We start from the raw sequence: 23,956 nt of genomic DNA, 5'->3' as shown, positions 1-23,956 counted from the left end.
GCGAGGACTGGAAGAAATTATCAACAATAATCCAAGAAGGGACAACCTATCAATTCAACAATATAAAATTAAGAGAAAAAAATAACCAATAAAATTCACATAATTATTATCATCATTATGAAAATATCATTTGACTTTAAAACAGTGTTCCATGTCATACAATGGCCTTGAGTAATATACGTGGATATTATATCTACAGTATAGTTTACATTCCATCATTGAGACTTCACAGTTCTCACGTAATGGTGTATAGCCAAACGCATAGCAAAACATAGGTACCATTTTTCCCTTAACATAAATTGTCAATTGAAATTCCCAGTAATCTTATTTAATATTGAGCCAATTGAGAACAAGTAAACTTGAATTGTCAACAGATTGTAAACTAAGCTAATGTTTAAACAGTTTAATACTCCAGAGTTTAAGCGAAGCTATAGCGATTCACTCAATCACGAGTCTATACATCACCACGAAAAGCAAGCTCATGTTTGTCGTTCATTTATGTTTTAATAGATTTTTATAGCCATTTCTGCACAAAAACTGACATTGAAAAGAGGGTTGACACACTGCGATATGTTGGTCTCTGTCCTTTAAGGCTAAACTGATATCACTTTTGTCATTGGGACCGATGTGCAATACTGAGATTATATAAATGCACTCATGAGTTTGTCAGTTCACCGCATATCCCTGACCCTGATGATATTGGAAAACCCAGCCATATAAAGTGCCCTCTGTGATTACTGGGACAGTGAAGCATTTTTTCTTCTTTTGGCTCTATACTCCAAACGTTTGGATTTGAAATTGAACAGTGATCTTCAAGTGCAGACTGTCATCTTTAATTTGAGGGTATTTTCATCCATATCGGCTGAAGCGTTTATAAATTACAGCACTTTTTGTACATAGTCCCCCACATTTTAGGGGAGCAAAAGTATTGGGACAAATTCACTTAAATGTGTATTAAAGTAGTAAAAAGTATTTGGTCCCAGCTTGTGACACTACAAATTTGTTGGATGCATTTGCTGTTTGTTTTGGTTGCGTTTCAGATTATTTTATATTTATATTATTATTTTAAACAATGTATTGTGTCATTTTGGAATGTTTCTAAACACTTCTGCATTCATGTGGAGACTACTATGATTACGAATAATCCCGTATGAATCGCTAATAATTATGAGTAAGGACGTTAGACACAATATCATACCCCCCCCCGAAAATACTAACCTCCCCTGTTATTGTAATTGTGAGAGGTTAGCATGTGTTGGTATGATATTTGTGCATCTAACTTTCTCACTCACGATTCATTCAGGATTATCCGTATAAAAGTGCCTCCAAAATGGCACAATACATTATTTACTATTCATTTCTATTGGGCACAAAATAATCTGAAACAACCAAAACAACCAGAAAATGCATCCAACAAATGTGTAGAGTCACAAACTTGATGTAGTCAATGCATGCTATGAATATGAGACCACATACTTTTTACTACTTTAATACACATTTAAGTAAATTCACCTCAATACTTTTGGTCCCCTAAAATGGGGAGGACTACTATGTACAAAAAGTGCTGTAATTTCTAAATGGTTCACCCGATATGGATGAAAATAACTTCAAATTAAAGCTGTCAGTCTGCACTATAAACTTCAACCACGATTTCAAAAGAAGCCAAAAGAAGAAAAAATGCTTCACTGTCCTAATAATTACGGACGACACTGTACTACTGTATATTATTTAAGATTGAAAATCTCTCAGATATCTCATAAACCCACAAATTTGCAAACTTCACATATCGTCAACAACTCTGGCATGTACTGTATCCATTTTCCTATGGCATTCAAACTGAAAACATGTTTAAAATTAGGAAATTATTGTAAAAAATATATATGTTTCAGTCAAATGTCCTGCGATGAGACAGAAGACTGAGAAGAATGGAACAATGCGATAAAACACCAACATTTTCTCTATAAAATGATATCATCAAGATTGTTGTTTCCTTTTTATATTTTACAAGAAGAATCTTCAGTCCAGCAGCGACGATATGTAAACAACACTCAGAGGGCGGAGTTGTAGCGTTGGGATGGGATTGGGCGAGGATGTCACACACTTAGTAGGCGGATTCCGTAGGTCAGCTGACAGCTGTAGACTAGGGGGTCCTCAACTGCGACAGAAAGATGTGGAATTGATGTATTTTACACTTGCTAATTAGTAACTTGTATTGTAAAAAATGTGTTTGAGGCCAGCTAAGGTAGAGAAAGACCAAAGCAGACCAAGCTAGCTACATAGCTCCAGGATGAAGCAGGTTGGGTGGACTAAGCGCACCTACAGTCACCTACCTTGACTAGCTAGGGATGATCAAGGCTAAACCAGAACAAAGGCAGACCAAACTACACACATTAGCAGGCTAGCAGCTACATGGTGCAGGCGGAGCGGATCAAGTTAGAGATACAGGACAGGGACCAGGTAGGGATAGCAGGGCCAAAGCAGAACCAATCTAGCTACATAGCTCCACAGAATGGCTGGATAAAGCAGACCAGGCCAGCACAGGGCTATAATCCCACCTCTAGTCAACTTATTTGGCCGGCACAGTGGGTGAGCCGGAGCGGTGGAAGTGGATGTTCTGCCACTTGGCGTCACGGCGGTGCCAGATGCGGGTCTCCTCCGACTGCATGGTGCGTGGCATGCCGCTGGCGTCCATGTACTGGGTGAGGCGGATGTAAGCGATGCACGCCGCATCGTCGCCAATCAGGTGCACGTGGGGGTTGAGCAGGATGGTGTGGACGGGCCCTTGCTTGCCCCTGGACAGAGCTGGATGACAGTGGTGGATTGGAGGGAAATGGATAAAATCAGTACACAGTCAAGGTAATTAATGCTTCTACAGTCATTGGTGCATAATGGAATGCAGGGGCTCTACCGTTCTCAAAGTAGAATCTGTGGAAGTCGGTTCCCTCCACTAGGTTTCCCAAAGCCTCTGGCTCAAAGGATGTAAGCCCGGGATCACAGATCTTCCTGTGAGACAGAAGTGGAACACAAACAATTACATTTTCAAAATGGTGCAGTGTTGGCATATGGATAAATATCTAGATTGTAGGGCCTCTGTATGCGATCGCTGTTGTAGATCACTGTAGATAAAATCCAAGATCACTAACGTGTAGGCTTCAAAGTCTCCATTGTTGATGGCCTCAATCAGCTGCTCAGTCACTTTGATGATCTCCTGCTTACGAGCTGAGAGGGGGAGCAAGAGAAAAAAAAATACATTTCCACAGGTTGCCACAAACCTAACAGGGAACTGTCCCACAACCATAGGCGATTCGAGTAACACACCTCTGATGTGTTAAGTAATCAAGGGAGTAAATTAATCCCTTTAGAGCAGTTTGAGGGATTTACATTAACCAAAGATGCACCATTGAGAGCATCCTGTCGGGCTGTATGACCGCCTGGTACGGCAACTTCTCCGCCCACAACCGTAAGGCTCTCCAGAGGGTAGTGAAGTCTGCACAACGCATCACCGGGGGCAAACTACCTGCCCTCCAGGACACCTACACCACCCGATGTCACAGGAAGGCCAAAAGATCATCAAGGACATCAACCACCTGAGCCACGGCCTGTTCACCCTGCTATCATCCAGAAGCTGAGGTCAGTCAGTACAGGTGCATCAAAGCTGGGACCGACAGTCTGAAAAACAGCTTCTATCTCAAGGCCACCAGACTGTTAAATAGCCATCACTAGCTGGTCTCCACCCAGTACCCTGCCCTGAACTTTGTCACTAGCCGGCAACCACCTGGTTACTCAACCCCTGCACCTTAAAAGGCTGCTTCCATATGTACATAGTGTAGACATGGAATCACTGGTCACTTTAATAATGTTTACATACTATTTTACGCATTTAATATGAAAACTCAGCATAAAAAGAAAAATATTTGTATGAACATAAGATTCAACAACAGACATAAACTGAACAAGTTCCACAGACATGTGACTAACAGAAATTGAATAATGTCCCTGAACAAAGGGGGGGGGGTCAAAATCAATAGTAACATTCGGTATTTGGTGTTGCCACCAGCTGCATTAAGTACTGCAGTGCATCTCCTCCTCATGGACTGCAACAGATTTGCCAGTTCTTGCTGTGAGATGTTACCCCACTCTTCCTCCCAAGGCACCTGCAAGTTCCCGGACATTTCTGGGGGGGAATAGGATGACGCAGATGCTAAGCTACAGGAATGTATTGCTAGCACAGACTAGAATGTGTTCCGGGATTCTTCCGATGGCATTGAGGAGTACACCACATCAGTCACTGGCTTCATCAATAAGTGCATCGTTGACGTCGTCCCCACAGTGACCGTACGTACATACCCCAACCAGAAGCCATGGATTACAGGCAGCATCCGCACTAAACTAAAGGGTAGAGCTGCTGCTTTTAAGGAGCGGAACTCTAACCCGGACGCTTATAAGAAATCCTGCTATGCCCTCCGACGAACCATCAAACAGGCAAAGCGTCAATACAGGACTAAGATTGAATCGTACTACACCGGCTCCGACGCTCGTCGGATGTGGCAGGGCTTGCAAACAATTACGGACTACAAAGGGAAGCACAGCCGCGAGCTGACCAGTGACACGAGCCTACCATACGAGCTAAACTCCTATGCTCGCTTTGAGGCAAGCAACACTGAAGCATACATGAGAGCATCAGCTGTTCCGGACAACTGTGTGATCATGCTCTCTGTAGCCGATGTGAGTAAGACCTTTAAACCGGTCAACATTCACAACAGTTTCTACCCCCAAGCCATTAGACTCCTGAACAGCTAATCAAATGGCTACACGGACTATTTTCATTGTCGTCGTCGCCCCCACCCACATTTTTACGTTGCTGCTACTCTCTGTTTATTATCCATGCATAGTCACTTTACCTCTTCCTACATGTACATATTACCTCAATTACCTCGACTAACGTGTGCCCCCACACATTGACTCTGTACCGGTACCTCCTGTATATAGCCTCACTACTGTTATTTTATTGTTGCTCCTTATTTATTTTTTACTTCAGTTTATTTTAGTAAATACTTTAACACTTATTTTTCTTCACTGCATTGTTGGTTAAGGCCTTGTAAGTAAGCATTTCACTGTAAGGTTGTATTTGGCGCATGTGACAAATAAAGTTTTATTTCACTACACCCACAATAACATCTGCTAAATACAGTGTATGTGACCAATACAATTTGATTTGAAGTAGTGGTGACAATATGACCCACAACACAGTCAATAGGTTCAGGGGCCAAGGTTCACCACTTCCACACACACAGGGGAGAGTGTGTGTTTCAACAACATTTCCACAGATAACATGATTTCATTACCTCGCAAGTTAAGTAGGCAAGGTAAGAGGTAATGGATGTAAAGAAAAACAAAGCAAAGGTGTGGTTTAGCAAATCTGTTATTTGAGGTAGATGTGAATTGACTGTTAGTACTCCTTTTTTTTGTGTAACATACACTTAAACGTAGAGAATTAAAGTCCCAGGAATGAGAAAAAGATCAACGGTATTTCTTAAACGCTTTACCTTTGACACTTTTATCCTCTCTGACACTTCCAATCGGCGTGACTGACAGGACACAAAGGATGCAAATTAGTAACAGTTCCCCTCAGGTTCTGTGTACTACCAATGTGAGGAAGACTCCAGTGGAAAAACAACAACACTCCAGTTGGGTCTTACATTAGCCACCAGTGATTGGCTACTAGTCTGGCAGTTAGTCTGATACAGCCCCGTCCAACACGTACAAACCTGCCGACAGACCTTGCCCTCTAGCAGTCTGTTTGCTATGAAATAAAACTCCTCCATGAGTGGAAAGCTTAAAGGAGAATTCCACCCCAAAACTATCTTTTGGTATTTGTTTCATTAGTCCATTGTTGATACAGTCGCAAAATGTTTTGCATGTCAGCAATCACGTTTTCAAGATATATAACGTTCAAAATACAGAAATGCAGCTGGTATGTCCCCCTGACAACACTCAATAGCACACGGAGTGAAAACAAAGCTGTTTTTGCCTGTCATTTATTTTCTAATCAGAAATAGATCAATGGCTTTCTCAGAAACTAAGAAATGGGACTCGGCAAACAAAATAGAATGTTGCTTTGTTGACAAATGATCTTCTTTTAGGAAACATTAGTACTCTTTAATATGTCGCTTGCCATGAGGGACTGTATATTGAGGTGCACACACATCAGTTTTGATCCTGACGGATAAAGCAGCAATAACATGAGAAACTGATTCTCGGTTTTGACAGGAGAGAAACAGAGCGTGGAGCTTTTTCCTCCGTCTAGAGGATCTTTGTTTTAACCGCCTGTCTCGTCTCAGCCTGATGAGAATGAAATGTTCCTCGTTCGAGGAAACGGCACACGGTCTACAGCTGGCGAAGCAAGACAGTTTGAATAGCCCAGATCACTCTGACTCTACCGAAGGGAAGTCTAATTCTTTTCTACACAAAATGCAATCCACTTATCAAAATGCGCTGTCAATGTAGAGACCAATGGTCAATGAAACCATTCCTTTCCTGGAAGTCTTCAGTGCTGTCTGTGCAAAGAAAAAGCCTCTTTCAAAACTAGTCCTTAAAGTGTACTCCTTTAGACTGTTCACTGTCAACCCTGGAGCTGACGACTCTACGTACGTATCAACACTGCAGTAATACTTTTTTTTCTATGCCCAACCTAGGTGTAATACATTGTAAATGCATTACTGTATACATTTCCAAAGACTGTTATAAGAAGACAGTGATGATGAGCACAGTACTGATGATCTGGCCACCCCTGGTTAGACTGACTACTCCAATGGCAGACCATGAACTCCAGAGGGCAGCAGAGTACACGCATACTGGATGCCTGTATGGGAGACAAGCGCTGCTTTGCGCCACTGAAGCAGAGTGCAACATCGGGCCAACCTACAACGTGCAACCTCAGTAAGGGGTACTTTTTAGGACGCTTCTTTCACAGGGCTCCATGACAAACAGTAACAGGGTGTGTGTGCGCCTTTGTTTAGTCTTTGTTATCTAGTGCCATGTACAATGAGGGAATTATTTGCATGTATTTTCACTCACCACGTGCACCAAATGATCCTAAAAGTCATATCCTAAACAAATGTGGACTTCAAATGAGGCATATCTGATAGTGGTCAACAGGATATGGAGGGACGTTCAGGGAAAGTGGGGCACAGAGGATAGTAGGTTTTGGGGGGAAATTGTTGAAGTTTGTGCCCTCTCCCTCACTCTGGGCAAACTTACACTGCATGTCGCTGGGGCCCGGGCTAGGCAGGGGCCCAAGGGGGTGCCGAGGCTGAGGCCCCTGAGTGTGGGTGTGGTAGGGCCCACAGTGGGCGGCAGGGTGGACGGAGAATAAGACCACAAAGAAGGAGGTGAAGAGGAGGAGCAGGTAGCAGGCGACCAGGGCCCTGAGGACATAGTGGCACAACTCCTCCCTACTGGGCCAAACACTGGGAGAATACCAGCAGGAGGAAGATGAGGAAGAGAAGGAGGAGTGGTACGAGCCTGAGTGCTCCCGCCAAAAGCAAGGGGAACTTGGGGAGGAGGGACGGGAGACTTGGGCAAGGGTGTCAGGGTGACAAGGGTTATTGGTATGAGTGGTGGGTGGATGGATGGATGGAGGTGAGGGATTGAAAACAAAAATGTGAAATGGAGAAAAGAAATGAAAGGTTGAGTGAATGAAGGATGAGTGACATTGCCTTGTTCTCAGTTGGGAGCTCTGGAAACAAAATGCTGAGGAGGAAAGGCATGAAAAATGTTAATAAAAAAAAACAGATGAAAAATGTATGCTGGGATGGTTGTAAGGCCTCCTCTTTCTGGCAAGTGTTGATGTTACAGGGTGAGTGACACTTGGGCACTGATAGGTTCCTGTGTGTTGGGTTGGTGCTTCAGAATGTGTTGTGGCCAGAAACATTGTTTTGTTTATTCGGAACATTAGAAAATACAGGGCGAGACTATGCAAAAACCCACATCCTACAGTCTTCCTACACACGCACGACGTGATGGAACGACTACGTCAAACTGGGAAATGCAATGCCTTCATCTTTCAAACAAAGAAAAACAAAGGGAATATGAAAATGACGAGTCTCTAAAACAACAGCAGCAACACAGACACGTTTGGTGGAGCAAACAGCAATGAGACATGTCACATTGCATAAAGCCAGAACCCATCAGGAATTTTCCGTCATGGAATGCAAACGTTGACAGAAAGCAACTCTCAAATGCAATGAAACATAATTTTCTCTCCACACAAACTGCCATAGCTAGGAGTCCTAGGATCTAGGAACGACTGTTCAAAGCAGGTAGCTCATGGATTGTCCTTATTAAAATTCAAAGCAGGTAGCTCATGAGATTGACTAATGAAATTGCATCCCTGTCTCAGGCCTTTTGAAGGCGGAGTGTAGAATGAGGAGATGAATTATTGTGATTGGGGTCATCGTCACGCTCCCCAGATGTCACAATGTCATACAAGGAAATCCCCGATCACACTTGTAGGCCATGTCATAGCGACTTTAGCTAGCTAAGCTCGTGCGCAGAAACACGTAAAACGGGTCTAACCGTGGTCTCGCGCCGAACTGCGCACGTGGAGGCCGTCAAATCAAAGGCGCTCCTTGTGAAAGCGTGTCGGTTTGTCACTTTCACGAGGTTGGAGTAATAACATGTTCGACTACTTAAGACATTGGCTCCAATCTAGGTCGTGCCTTCAGATTTCGAGAAAATGAACAACGATGGAAGAATATTTCACATCTCTCATTGACTTCTCTAACCCCAAACCCCAGCCTGGTCTGCTTCGCAAGCGTTCCCGGTGGTCTCGCAATGTTGCGCCTCCTGGTTTAGAAAAAAAAAACTCAGCAAAACCATCTATTTCAAGAGGGAGGTTAACAAATGCTACTAATGACTATCTGTAATGGTGGAGCTCATGCACACACTGTTCTGGCTCAGTGGACCAGCATGGCAACAGCGAAATGGGAAATCATGCAAGGCCAGTAGCAGATTCAGCTCCCTAAACGACTGTACACAGTGTCCACACCTCCCCCATGGCATCTCTTTGTAGACTCAGCCGTCTCTCATTGTGTTAGTTCCCACTGTAGACACAGTTCCAAATCACTAATGAGTCACTAACTAGCTCAGCAGAGTGGGTATAAAATGCACCACTGACAATCAAAGTTGGGCCACAATTCACCCATTGTTCTTCCAATACCATTGGGCCAGTAACCGAAAGGTAGCTGGTTCGAATCCCAGAGCCGACGAGGTGAAACATCTGTCGATGTGCCCTTGAGCAAGGCACTTAACCCTAATTGCTCCTTTAAGTTGCTCTGGATAAGAGCGTCTGCTAAATGTCTCAAATGTTAAACAAATACCGTGAAAACAGAAGGACTACATCAATTGAAGGTTCATAAAAAGAAAATGCACGGTTAGACAGATGACATCATTCACAGAACTGACAGTGTAAGTAAAGTCTTGCAGCTAAAATGTATTGATATAGAAAGACATAGCGTTCCAAGTTTGGAGGATGGCACTGAATGATCAGATGATAGACAGATAGAGGGACTCCCCTGAGTGGCGCAGCAGTCTAACGCACTGCATCACAGTGCTTGAGGCGTCACTACAGACTCGGGTTTGATCCCAGGCTGTGTCACAACCGGCTGTGATCTGGAGTCCCATAAGGCGGCACGCAATTGGCCCAGCGTTGTCCGGGTTAGGGGAGGGTTTGGCCGGGGGGCCTTTACTTGGCTCATTGTGCTCTAGCGACTCCTTGTGGTAGGCCAGGCGCCTGCAGGCTGACAGCGGTCATCAGTTGAACAGTGTTTCCTCCTCCTCCGACACAGTGTGGCTGGCTTCCGGGTTAAGCGGGCGGGTGTTAAGAAGCGCATTTTGGCAAGTCATGTTTCGGAGGACGCACGGCTCGACCTTCGCCTCTCTCGGGCCCGTTGCGGGAGTTGCAGTGATGAGATAAGATTGTAATTGGATTGCAATTGGATATTACGAAATTGGGCAGAAAAAGGGGGTAAAATAAATAAATAAAAGATGGACAGATGAAGTGGATTAATTAAGCATATTAAATTAAAAAGCAGAATGGATGCCTGGATAAACACATGACGAATTCATACAAACAAAATTATACAAAGAAAAACAGGCATTTTAATAGCATACATATTGATGCAAAATCAGTAGGACAAAAATACATGCCAACACTTCAGTGCTGTGAGAATAACACATTCCCTTTCACTTAGACTGAGCAGAGCCAACATAGAGCTACTTGCCTAATACAGGTGTGTGCTCCTACCTTTCACGTCCTCATCCTCCATGGTGGTGTTTGCACTCTCACTGGACTCCTGTTGGACAAGAACAAACAGCTAAGAACAATGAACACCTGTCGGCTGTTGAAACTGGATAAAGCGTGAGCACAAGAGAACTGATGCATTGTCAGATGAGTAAAATAGTTTGGGCAAAGGAACTGATTATCTTCGGAACCGCTGAGAGAACAGATTTGGATAACTTAGCATACTCTTTCGGGCTATAGTCACACAAACAAAAATATCATCATAGACATTGGGTCGACGTCTCACTTTGGTCACACACAGGTACAAGATGTAGGGCCTAGTTTTTTACTATGTAATTTTAACAGCAAGCCACTAGCAGTACTACTCCAACACTCAGATAGTGAAAAACCGGATGCACATTTTCACGCACAAAGCGTTACAACAACAACAAATCTAAAGGAGACATAGCCTGGATCCACATTCGTCAAAGCGGATTGCATTCGAGCTCGTCGGGGCATGGACTCTACAAGGTGTCAAATGTGTTTCACAGGGATGCTGGCCCATGTTGACTCCAATGCTTCCTAAAGTTGTATCAAGTCGGCTGGATGTCTTTTGGGTGGTGGACCATTCTTGATACACACGGGAAACTGTTGAGTGTGAAAAGCCCAGCAGCGTTGCAGTTCTTGACACAAACCTTTGCACCTGGCTCCTACTACCATACCTGGTTCAAAGGCACTTACATGTTTTGTCTTGGCCCTTCACCCTCTGAATGGCACACATACACCATGTCTCAATTGTCTCAAAGCTTAAAAATCCTTCTTAAGGTGTTCTTAATGTTTTATATACTCCGTGTATAAATATAGCATGCACATTTGTTTAACATAAGATAAAACATATTGACAAAGTCCTAAGTCCAGTGTCCGTGTGAAGCGCAAATGAAACAAACATTTAGGACATACACCAAGGCACCATGCATGCAACGTTATACAAGGCTTTGTAAGAAACACAAACTAAAACCAACTAGCTTATCACTCTGCTAACTAGAGCACAACAGCAAACACCTATATTTTTGGCACTACTGTTCCATTTACTCACTACTTTGTTTCCATCAGTTGGGTTGTGGATGACAGTGGTTTGAGGCTCCTGATTCACAGAGAGGAGGAGGAAGAGGGTGAAGAATGGGTTAAATAGACAGGAAATTGGTGTGGTAAATAGTTAATAGAAAAAAAAGACCAAAGGAACCTCGGAGAAGGCAAGTTTGGGGGTAAAATCAAGGACAAATGACGCACCACTGAGGCTATAGCTAAGGGTTTTAATGCAGTATGCCCAACTTTTTCCATGAAAACGAGAGATCTTTGAGTAGTCAACTTGGTGCAATTGAGAAGGCATCAGAAGACAAGGTTATGATATTCATATTTCAAACAGACACACAACAACCAAGACAGGATGGGAGGTGTACAGCAGTAGGAAGCATGCTAGTCACCAGGCCCTTCCTGGATATAAACTACAGGAAGGTAATTTTACGTGTGTACAGCCAAAGCAAGGCGTGTAGTTGACCCTTAGAGCTGACTCCAGGTAGTGTGTGTGTGTGTGTGTGTGTGTGTGTGTGTGTGTGTGTGTGTGTGTGTGTGTGTGTGTGTGTGTGTGTGTGTGTGTGTGATGAGTGAACATGCCACATTTCTCACATCTAGAAATACATAACCGCCTCACTTTAGAAGTAGCGTAATAGCCATTGTTAAAAAGCCATGAGGTTATTACCACGTTATTATATACGTAATAGGATGGAAAAACAAAGCTAATATTTTTGTATGTATTTACAAATGGTGACATTATACTAGGGATGCATCTACGGTTCTGCCTGGGGCCGGTTAAATACAGTACAGGCCTCTTGGCTGACCTGACATGTCTAACATGCGTAGATTAAACTGCGGTAAGTCTGTGTCGATTCCCTCTGGGCAGTGCCGACAGATGGGCTGTCATAAAGGCGTGGCATGACACGGTCACGTTGAAGCTCATGTGCGGTGACAGGGTGACGCGGACGGCACTAGCGGAGTAATCTCAGGATGCGTTTCACTGCTAGTGTGTGAAATCTATTTTAGGAAGCACGCATGCAGTGTCTCAACCAGCACGTCTCATTGGTTTCCTTGGTAACTTGGGGGAAAGCTTAAGTGGAGTGAAAGTAAAAACATGAACTCGGGGATGTACAGTTGTTCACACACAGAAGCAAAAAGTGCACATGCCAACTGCAATGTCTACTGGTCCACAGTAAAAGTAAATGCCTGTGTATGATGAAAAAAAAAAAAAAAGTGTTACCCTAAATAAGGAAAACAACAATTCTATATTAAAAAGAGGCATCACTGGGAGCCTAACAAAGACAGACGTTGTTACAGTGAGGTGAGCAGCCCGAGCGTGGAGGATGAGACAGACAGGCAGGCAGACGTGCAGAAAGACAGAGAGTGTACCAGAGTGGGGGGCTCTTTGGGGCTGGTGACTACATTGGTCTTGTTGTTGATCTACAAGGTAAGTGGACAGAGACGGAGACAAGAAACGGCGATTGATATCAGGAACAAGAACCAGTGGTCCAAGCAGGGAGAGAGACAGGAGAGGCGTCAGGAATACACAGCTGCAGGAGTGAAAATGTCAGGAGTTAATGAGCAAATACTCTGCGGGGTATAAAGTTTGGTGAGAGAAAATAAGTTCATGAGACAAATCTGTTGGTTCCAAGCCTGTAGCGATACATCATTATTCTGGAGGATTATACTCAGAATAAACATGCAAAGGAGTTCCTCGCTGAAACAGAACTTCGTAAACATGAACTTGAAAGCATTCGGCTGTTCCGCTCTACTGTTTTCATGCTTTCAGGAAGCCTAAACTGCCACTATTAACGTCGTTTATGGAGGGCTTAAATCGAACAAATTAGTGCCACTGTGACTCTAAACTAGAGATGAGAAATAAAAAATTCAGTAGTAATGCAATTATCCAATGCTGTTCAAATTTAAAAGTCAAACGACGTTGTGACATCCCAATAGTTTCTGGTTTTACTGTTAGCATGAACATCATCGTCTGCATCGGAAGCACGTCAGGGGGAAAAAAAATTAAGGTCAAAAAGTGTTATACTATTCCTTTGTGAACGGCATGCCCTGATTTTGGAGCCCAGTCATTGGGCATCCGAGCTATGTAAAACGATAAAAAAAAGTACTAGGTAATATGGGCCAAAACTGGAATGCACCTGATCATAGAACTAGGTTCTCCACAGGGAGATATGGGGAGCTAGCCATGAAACTCAAACTACACATCAAGAGGCTTATACAACGGGTTGCTCATTAAACCAAGATAGTAGACAATTATCCTAGGCCAGGGATCTACAAATGGCCAATTGAACCACCCTGAAACTAACCACTAGACAGCACTAGGGTGTTCTATAATCAACCACATAACTGGCAACCCGTGGTAGATGCAAGGTTGGATTAAAAAAAAGTAGGGACAGGCATACCAGCAATATTGGCATTGGCTCGGTCTCAGACAGAACACAAAAGAGAACAAGATAAACTGGGTCCAATATCACAATATCTCAACCCCAAAACACAACCAGTATGTGTCAAGAGTCAAGACCCTAGACTTAACAGTACACTCTTTGAGAAAGGGTATTTTATAAAACACATTTACATTTTAGTAATTTTGCAGACACTCTTATCCAGAGCGACTTACAGGAGCAATTAGGGTTAAGTGTCTTGTCCAAGGGCACCGACAGATTTTTCACCTAGTCTGGAATTCAAACCAGCGACCTTTCGGTTACTGGCCCAACGCTCTCAACCGCTGGGCTACCTGCCGCACACATTTGTAATCATTAAAGATTCAGCATACATGGAAACCAAAATTGATGGCAGGACTAAATAATGTAATGCCTGCCATTTCCCCAGTCCATTAGGTTATCTACTCTTCAACACAGCCTCAGAGGCAGTGACATTTAAGAGGGTAACATGCTGGACCCCTGCGCTAAACCTGAAATAATCCTTCAAAAGCTGCCTGATGTGCTTTCAAAACACACCGATGACTCACACGGCTGCAGATAGACAGATTTAGAAAGCGTTTTGGGGAAATATATCAGGTACAAATGCACCTAGATGCTAAACCTCCTACAGCTGTTTAAACTGCCTGCCATAAGCACCTTGGATAAGTGTGTTAACAAATATATTGGTTTATCCATCACCCCTCCTCGGAGGACAAAAATAACTTGGTATGTACATTCTAAACACATTTGACATATTTGGCACAGTAGTTACATGTAATGTATCTCAAAAGAACAATCATTTTTCTATGTAACTACTGTGTAAAAAAAAGTGCCACGTGTGTAAAATGTGTTTAGAATATACATGACAAGTTATTTTTGTCCTCCATACTTCTGTTTTAATCTAGAGAGGTTAGAGAAACTATCTAGATCCTCAATGAGACTGTGCAGGGATCCATATTACGAATTCAAGACAAGTTGAGTCATCAGCATACGCTGACGCCTTTGTTTTTAAGCCCTGGATTTCTAGTCCCTTGATATTGTTGGATCTGATTTTAATAGCTAACATTTCGATGGCCCTAAAAAAATTGCTGTTCAGCGACGTTCCCCATCCAACCTGACAGAGCTTGAGGGGACCTGCAAAGATGAATGGGAGAAACTCCCCAAATACATGTGTGCCAAGCTTGTAGCATCATACCCAAGAAGACTGCTTCGACAAAGCACTGAGTACTAATGAAAATGTGATATTAGTTATTTTTTTGGGGGGGGGGGGGAGTAAAACTTTTACTTTGTCATTATAGGGTATTGTGTGTAGATTGATGAGGGGAAAAAAACTATTAAATTTACCACAGGTGGACTCCAATCAAGTTTTAGAAACATCAAGTATGATTAATGGAAAAAGGATGCACCTGCGCTCAATTTCGAGTCTCAGCAAAGGATCTGAATTATGTAAATAAGGTATGTTTTTTAAATAAATTTGCCCAAAAATTCTAAAAACCTGTTTTCACTTTGTCATTATGGGGTATTGTGTATAGATCGCTGAGGAAAATAAGTAGATACCTGCTCCTTGAACATCTCATTTCAAAATTATGGTCATTAATATAGAGTTGGTACCCCTTTGCTGCTATAACAGCTTCCACTCTTCTGGGAAGCTTTCCACTAGACGTTGGAACATTTCTGTGGGGAGGTTGGGCACTGATCTTTGGCGATTAGGCCTGGCTCACAGTCGACATTCCAATTCATCCCAAAGGTGTTCAGTGGGGTTGAGGTCAGGGCTCTGTGTAGGCCAGTCAAGTTCTTCCACACTGATCTCGACAAACCATTTCTGTATGGACCTCGCTTTGTGCACAGGGGCATTGTCATACTGAAACAGGAAAGGGCCTTCCCCAAACTGTTGCCATAAAATTGGAAGCACAGAATGGTCTAGAATGTCATTGTATGCTGTAGCGTTAAAATGTCCCTTCAATGGAACTAAGGGGCCTAGCCCGAACCATGAAAAACAGCCCCAGAGCATTATTCCTCCTCCACCAAACTTTACAGTTGGCACTATGCATTCAGGCAGGTAGCGTTCTCCTGGCATCCAACAAACCCAGATTCGTCCGTCAGACTGTCAGATGGTAAAGCGTGATTCATCACTCTATTTATCACTGAGCTTAGGCTTGTGTGCGGCTGCCCGGCCATGGAAACCCATTTCATGAAGCTCCCGATCAACAGTTATTGTGCTGACGTTGCTTCCAGAGGCAGTTTGCAACTTGGTGAAGAGTGTTGCAACCGAGGACAGACGATTTTAATGTGCTACGCGCTTCAGCACTCGGCAGTCCCGTTCTTGGAGCTTGTGTGGCCTACCACTTTGCGGCTGAGCCGTTGTTGCTCCTAGATGTTTCCACTTCACAATAACATTACAGCTGAACGGGGCAGCTCTAGTTGGGGAGAAATTTGACTTGTTGGGACGGTGCCACATTGAAAGTCCCTGAGCTCTTCAGTAAGGTCATTTTACTGTCAATGTTTGTCTATGTCAGCAACGGGTGTGGCTGAAATAGCCAAATCCACTAATTTGAAGGGGTGTCCACATACTTTTGTATATATAGTGTATGTCAAGTGCTGCTCCTGGGTATGTGATTCTAGTATTTTAGGATCAGCATTTGGAGAGGGAGATGGGGGTCAGACAGATGCAGGGGGCAGACACAAAGTCAGCCAGTACTTTGACACTGGACCAAAGGTGGGGAGACAGCCACTGGAGGACAGCCACTCCAACACAGCTGTGAGGGGGATAGCATGTGATTCACTGTCTGACACAGACCCCCAGTGGGGAGAGCAAGAAATGAGGGGTTGAAAAGAGGGGTGTGAGTGACAAGAGGGGAGTGTGAGAGAAAAGGGAGGAGAGGGTAGAAATATAGAAAATAGAAAGCTGGATAGAAAGGAGCGAGCAGTATTGAGAGGAAGGGAAATAAAATCCCCCAATAAGGAAGAGAGTGACAGGAATTTTGTAGTCAGATTTAGAAACAGAGAGAGGGGGAACATAGATACTGAGGAACACGTGGAGGTCATATTGAACCACTAGCTGCTATGACAGCTGAGATTTGATTAGATGGGAGATGAGGACTTCCAGTCAGCTTCCTCAGATCACAAAAACAGACACTACCACTCTGTGACTGAATTATTTGGTAAAGACGGAGCCCGATTATTGAGATATCTTACATGCTGACCACACCAGGCCGCGTTGCATGCGCGAGCGTCGCAACATATATGTACACATACATGTTAATCAATAATTTCATCCAAACTGCTCGCGTGCGTCAATGAGCGTCTGCGTAGCCAGGCACTAAAATAGAACTTGATTCTTGATTCCATCTCCTCATTGGTTTTTAGGAGCATATATCCACTTGGGTGATTGAAAGATGAACTGAGGTTCACACTCCAGTCCAGTTGGTAGCGGTAATGTGCCCTAGAGTTGGTTGCTAACCGCCATATAAAAGTCCACAGAAGAAGACCGAAGGAGGAGAGATTACTAGAAACGAACTAAATTCGCCTTTTATCTGTGGATTAATTGTCGGAGGAGAGAACACACGATTTTGTGCGACTCAAAAATAAATACAATTTTACAAAAGATCCATGAATGTTTCATGTGTTTCAACCTGTCCCCAAATTAAAATACATTTGATGTCGGAAGTTTACATACACTTAGGTTGGAGTCGTTAAATCTCGTTTTTCAACCACTCCACAAATTTCTTGTTAACAAACTATAGTTTTGGCAAGTCGGTTAGGGCATCTACTTTGTGCATGACACAAGTAATTTTTCCAACAATTGTTTATAGAGATTATTTAACTTATAATTCACTGTATCACAATTCCAGTGGGTCAGAAGTTTACATACACTAAGTTGACTGTGCCTTTAAACAGCTTGGAAAATTCCAGAAAATGATGTCATGGCTTTAGAAGCTTCTGAAAGGCTAATTGACATCATTGGAGTCAATTGGAGGTGTACCTGTCGATGTATTTCAAGGCCTACCTTCAAACTCAGTGCCTTTTTGCTTGACATCATGGGAAAATCAAAAGAGATCAGTCAAGACCTCAGAATTTTTTCATCCTTGGGAGCAATTTCCAAACGCCTGAAGGCATCACGTTCATCTGTACAAAGAATAGTACACAAGTATAAACACCATGGGACCACGCAGCTGTCATACCGCTCAGGAAGGAGACGTGTTCTGTCTCCTAGAGATGAACGTACTTTGGTGCAAACAGTGCAAATAAATCCCAGAACAACAGCAAAAAGACCTTGTGAAGATGCTGGAGGAAACAGGTACAAAAGTATCTATATCCACAGTAAAACAAGTCCTATATCGACATAATCTGAAAGGCCGCTCAGCAAGGAAGAAGCCACTGCTCAAAAAACGCCATAAAAAAAGCCAGACTACGGTTTGCAACTGCACATGGGGACAAAGATCAAACTTTTTGGAGAAATGTGCTCTGGTCTGATGTAACAAAAATAGAACTGTTTGGCCATAATGACCATCGTTATGTTTGGAGGAAAAGGGGGGAGGCCAGCAAGCCAAAGAACACCATCCCAACCGTGACGCACAAGGTGGCAGCATCATGGTGTGTGGGTGCTTTGCTGCAGGAGGTGCACTTCACAATATAGATGGCATCATGAGGGAGGAAAATTATGTGGATATATTGAAGCAACATCTCAAGACATCAGTCAGGAAGTTAAAGCTTGGTCACAAATGGGTCTTCCAAATAGACAATGACCCCAAGCATACTTCCAAAGTTGTGGCAAAATGGCTTAAGGACAATAAAGTCAAGGTATTGGAGTGGCCATCACAAAGCCCTGACCTCAATCCTATAGAACATTTGTGGGCGGAACTGAAAAAGTATGTGCGAGCAAGGAGGCCTACAAACCTGACTCAGTTACACCAGCTCTGTCAGGAGGAATGGGCCCAAATTTACCCAACTCATAGTGGGAAGCTTGTGGAAGGCTACCCGAAACATTTGACCCAAGTTAAACAATTTAAAGGCAATGCTACTAAATACTAATTGAGTGCATGTAAACTTCTGACCCACTGGGAATGTGATGAAAGAAATAAATCATCCTCTACTATTATTCTGACATTTCACATTCTTAAAATAAAGTGGTGATCCTAACTGACCTAAGACAGGGAATATTTACTAGGATTAAATGACAGGAATTGTAAAAATCTGAGTTTAAATGTATTTGGCTAAGGTGTATGTCAACTTCCGACTTCAACTGTAGTTGGTTCAGAGTTTGTTTTAACATTTCAACCTGCGTGTCCTAATTGCATCTGGTGCCTGTTCTAGTCAGTATGTTAGTCATGCAGCACTCAAACTGACATAATTTCACTGCTGGCAGCTGAAACAAATGTACTGTAGAAATATTCCAACTTCTCTTCTGAGACTGTCAGTTACAAGTGCAATATAAATTACAACTAAAAAGTCCACAACTAAAGGTGTGTGTGTGTCAATGTGTGTTGTCAGATGTTAAGATCGCAGAAGTAGATCAGAGAACTTACCTTGACGCCGTCAGCTTTCTTGTTGAGCAGGCTCTTGGCTGCTGTAAGGAGAGAGGACAAGGGGACAAGGTCAGCGAGGACACCTCTGATTGATACACACACACACACGTGCAAACACACACCACTAAATCTAGTGAAGACAGCCAATTATGGGCAAACTGTGACAGTCCTACAGAATTGAGGTTTAATGTCCTCTACCAACACACACACTTGTAAATAGAGACCTTGTAATTCTTGTATCTTAAAAAAAAAATGTTTACGGAAGGTTTATCAGGTTAATGTGAGAATGACAACTCCTCCAAGTTAACACCGTGTCCTAAATCAACATGCAAATATAGTCCACGCATGGAGCGAGCTAATTGACTGGTTGGGTAGAATGATGAGGTTCCTGGCACGTGGAAAAGCTCAGTGATTGGTTAAAGTGATCGGTTAAAGTGATCAGGGCTGTCACACAATTGCCACACAGTGTATGACGAGTGTATGAGAGAGGGAAGAAGAAAGGTCTTTGTAAAAATGTTTAGTCTGAGAGGGGTGCAAGTTACCAAGACGGGCACATGGGTAGAGAGCAGTGCCAAGGCATGCCTCTTTCCATGACAGAGACTCTTACCTCACAAGGTTACACAATCCCAAAAACAGAATGGAGAAAAAACAAAGGTAAATAAAACAGACGGTGTAAAGCAGTGGTATTCAAACTTTTTCAGCGAGGACACCATTTTTTCCGCCAGAATTTCTGGGGACCCCATTTTTTTCTAAAATAATTCCTTGCGAACCCACCCCATTCCAAATCAAATGACAACCTTAAAAATCTGTAAATTTCTACATGACCAAATAACCTTACATTCATAGCTTTTTTATCTCATCAAAATGAAAATAAACCAATAAATACATACTCAATAACATCTTTCTCAAAAGAGTTTGTATATTGATCCCATATAATAATCTGTAGGTTCTTTATTTGTGGTGCGACCCCATAAAGGGTCGCGACCCCGACTTTGAATACCACTGGTGTAAAGTCTTGCTTTGAGCAAAAAAAGTTTTGGCTATATGGAATGAAAATTTAAAACAATGTACTTTTTAAATAAAATATTTTCTGTTAACAAGAGAACCAAAGTCTTGACAGGGAGAGAGAGATTAAACAATGTGTTTTCCTTGCCTGAACTAAATTGCCCAAATAAATACAAGGAAGCAGGAGAAAGTGAAGTCCACATCTTTCCTCCAGGGTTGGGTTAAATGCAGAAGATATTTCGTTTGAACACATTCAGTTGTGCAACTGACTAGGTATCCCCTTTTCCTTCCCTTCCCCTTCACTCATCACCCAAGAGAAAATCTATATTTTTAACCAACAGACAAAATATTAAAGTATTGCCCTTTAAGAGGCCCAGATTGTCTGAACCACATCGATCAGCATCGCTTCACTGGTCTCCAGGCAGTCTCTAGGTTGACAGCGGTAGTCTTAAAGACCAGCGTATTCATCCTAGAGTTCTCCCCTACAAACTCATGTTACTTTCACATTTAGTTGCTCCATACTCTCTCGTGCATTTTTGTCCTCGTTCCTCTCTCACTCGATCAGTCCTTCCTGTAACACCTGCCCCTCTATCCCTAATTTCTCTCCCCATTGTTTTCCTCAAGTGTTTCGGTGAAATAATACCTCCAGCTGCATTACTAAGCAGCAGCTGGTGGAGAATTCTAAATATTCATCTGGTGAGAGAGCGAGAGGGAGAGAAGAAGTAAAAACACAGACATATAGAGCCAAAGAGAGACACCTTGAAAGAAACTACAATACAGTAGGTAGATGCATCTTACCTGAGAAGTTGCGTGTGGCCAGCATGGTGGTGAGGATAGCACCCTGAGGAAGGGAAAAGGAACAGTGAGTTGAAAAACTGACCTCCGAGGCTTTAATACTTGGCGCACTGTCACCTCATCCCTAACACGGTGTCCAACATTAGGTGGATAGATTATGATGTTTATGACCACATTATTTAGTGCTCAGGGTCCACTCTATGACAAGCACGGGCTCGGATTTAGTCAAGTTGTCACTTTCTTAATGTCTCACTCACGACATCTGGTGAAGTCCTGTGAGAAACATTCCCTCACCTTGAGCTTCCTCCTGGCGTTGAACTTCCTCAGGCACTCCACCGTCTCCTGTCTGTGCATCATGGACGCCACAGTGGAACGTTGCTGCAGAGAGGACAGTGAGAGAGGGGGAGAACGTCATGAGTCTGTAGGTATGCTCATCGGACCATTGGACTGTGTGTGCATGTGCGTGTGCATGTGCGTGTGCGTGTGAGACACGTACACAGATCCAGGGGTGTTTGAGTGCGTCTGTGGCGGTGACCCTCTTGACAGGGTTGATGGTCAACATCTTGTTAATCAGGTCTTTGGCCTCGGGGGTCACTGTGTCCCACTCAGGGGACGGAAACTGAAGGGGAGAACATTGAGAGAGGCAATGAGGCTCGTCATCCATCAGTCCATCCATCCACTCATCTATCCTCCCATCCCATCCCTCCCTCACTCTTTCACTCCCTCCATTCAGCTTTGTTTGAAAATGTGTCCTTGGAGAAACAAGGACAGCGAGAAAACTGGCAAAAAAACATCTAAAGGTTGCCAAAAAAACAGATTCACTGAGCAGAAGGTGCTCGCCTCCAGAGCCAAGTTGGACTTGAGCCATTGCAGTGGGCTGTCCCTCTGCCGCTCTCTTCCTCCTCTCTGCCCCTCCCCCATTCTAAAACTCAATCTGTCTGGGACAGGCGTTGGGATTGACTGGGGAGAGCAGGGAGAGGGCTGCCAGACAAGGAGGAAATAGCCTGTGTGTGGTGTTCCAACAGCATGCTGGGAGAGGCAATGCTCAGCCAATAGACAGAGACTGGAATTCTGATGTGTCAAGTATGGCCTTGTGTCGGGTGGAAATCAAGCGGCTAACACATTTCCTTCTTGTGCAAGATGAGAGACAAGATAAACATGGTCCATTCCAGTCACTCTGACAGGAGATTAGCTTTGCCTGCTAAAGTTAAGTGATTGTGATCAAAGTCTGAGAAACAGTGAGGGGATGGGAGAGTTTCGGTATCGATCTAAGAGCAAGCCTGCCTTAATCTCATGTAAATACTGTCAGATAACAACCATAGAAATCAACTCCAGTGATAAATAGTACTTTACACCACTGGGTAAGTAGTTTTTTGGGGGGGGGTATCTGTACTTGACCATTTATATTTTTGACAACTTTTACTTCACAACATTCGTAAAGAAAATAATGTACTTTTCACTCCATACATTTTCTCCTGACGCCCAAAAGTACTCATTACATTTTGAATGCTTAGCTGGACAGGAAAATGGTCAAATTCACACAAGAGAACGTCCTTGGTCATCCGTACTACTTCTGATCTGGCAAACTCGCTAAACACAAATGCTTTATTTGTAAATTATGTCTGAGTCTTCAAGCGTGCCTCTGGCTACCCATAAATAAATACAAAAACAACAATATGTTTCCGTCTGGTTTGCTTAATATAAGGAATTTGATACAATGTATACTTTTGATACTTAAGTATATTTTAGCAATTACATTTACTTTTGATACTTAAGTATATTTAAAACTAAATTATTTTACTTTTACTCAATTGTATTTTACTGGGTGACTTTCACTTGAGTCGTTTTCTATTAAGGTATGTTTACTTTTACTCAAGTATGACAATTGGGTACTTTTTCCACCACTGGTGATACCTTAAGCCAGTGAGACTCTGCCAATTCGATTTCCACAGTAAGTGCCAAATACTGCTGACAGATTGGCAAACGGATACATTTGTCTGTGTGAAAGCATGTACTGTACGTGACAGAGTATGTGTGTGTCGTGTCAGTACTCACATCGTAGGCCCCGGCCTTGATCTGCTGGTACAGTCTGTGCTGGTCCTCGTCCCAGAAGGGAGGGTAGCCCACCAGGAGAATGTAGAGAATCACACCTGATGAGACAGAGACACAAACATGTAATCAAGATGATACCAATTTATGAATAAATGTAATTTCAAAATTAGACTCAAATCTCAGCAAGCGGAGAAAGTATAATCAGTATGACCCAATAATATCTGAGCAATGACCTTTAGTGACTTAAACAGAGAACATGAGCGCCGCTCATCCCTCCACGTACTTTCCAACCGCTCCGCTAAAAACCAATCCTCGAAAAAAAGAAATCCTCTCCAAATTCAGTCTATTCATTAAAATCACAATTTAACCAACAACTATCTATTTTTGTGACTACCTGGACCTGCCATTTAGTTTTGAAGTATTGAAACCAGACCATATGATTTGAATGAAAAGTACTCTAACAGGAAAACATGACTAAGAAGCGCTCATCATTTCAAATAGGCTACATGTCAGACAGGGAGCCTAAGAAGGAACGAAAATGAATGATTTAGGCTATATTATTTCAATTATTTCAAGGCTATAGCCTACAAAGAAATGAATTGTGAAGCATTTGCGAGTGCGACACACTAGGCTGGCAGGGACATTAAGCGTTCAGCTTTTTTGTTGTATTAAATCATTATAGTCTATATATTGCACATATAGGCTGTGACTTACTTAGAATAAAATCTAATTAAATGATAAATTCCTTATTAGGCTCCATCTACTGTGCCTTGGAATACATTTTT

The 23,956-nt window shown here is 42.9% G+C and overlaps 1 protein-coding gene across 12 annotated transcripts in view; it reads right to left on the bottom strand.

Annotated features, from left to right (window-relative positions):
• Window positions 1-1,063: 1,063 nt before the first annotated feature.
• LOC115194123 (calcium/calmodulin-dependent protein kinase type II delta chain) overlaps window positions 1,064-23,956 on the bottom strand; it is a 121,667-nt gene continuing 98,774 nt past the window's right edge. For 2 of the 12 annotated variants that reach the window (XM_029753516.1, XM_029753515.1), the window contains exons 9-20: window positions 23,175-23,269; window positions 21,616-21,738; window positions 21,414-21,497; window positions 21,123-21,165; window positions 19,320-19,360; window positions 12,746-12,796; window positions 11,379-11,426; window positions 10,307-10,355; window positions 3,144-3,219; window positions 2,909-3,003; window positions 2,556-2,802; window positions 1,064-2,155 (exon numbers count right to left, since the gene is read on the bottom strand). In XM_029753516.1, coding sequence (XP_029609376.1) covers window positions 2,567-2,802; window positions 2,909-3,003; window positions 3,144-3,219; window positions 10,307-10,355; window positions 11,379-11,426; window positions 12,746-12,796; window positions 19,320-19,360; window positions 21,123-21,165; window positions 21,414-21,497; window positions 21,616-21,738; window positions 23,175-23,269 — 941 coding nt within the window. In that variant the 3' untranslated portion in view covers window positions 1,064-2,155; window positions 2,556-2,566. The remainder of the gene's footprint in view (window positions 2,156-2,555; window positions 2,803-2,908; window positions 3,004-3,143; window positions 3,220-10,306; window positions 10,356-11,378; window positions 11,427-12,745; window positions 12,797-19,319; window positions 19,361-21,122; window positions 21,166-21,413; window positions 21,498-21,615; window positions 21,739-23,174; window positions 23,270-23,956) is intronic. The other 10 variants (XM_029753518.1, XM_029753517.1, XM_029753520.1 and 7 more) reach the window with 5 other exon arrangements.

Source organism: Salmo trutta, chromosome 5 (genome assembly GCF_901001165.1).
Source record: "Salmo trutta chromosome 5, fSalTru1.1, whole genome shotgun sequence".
NCBI classification, from domain to species: Eukaryota; Metazoa; Chordata; class Actinopteri; order Salmoniformes; family Salmonidae; genus Salmo; species Salmo trutta.
This window is presented reverse-complemented; position numbering and strand designations above follow the sequence as displayed.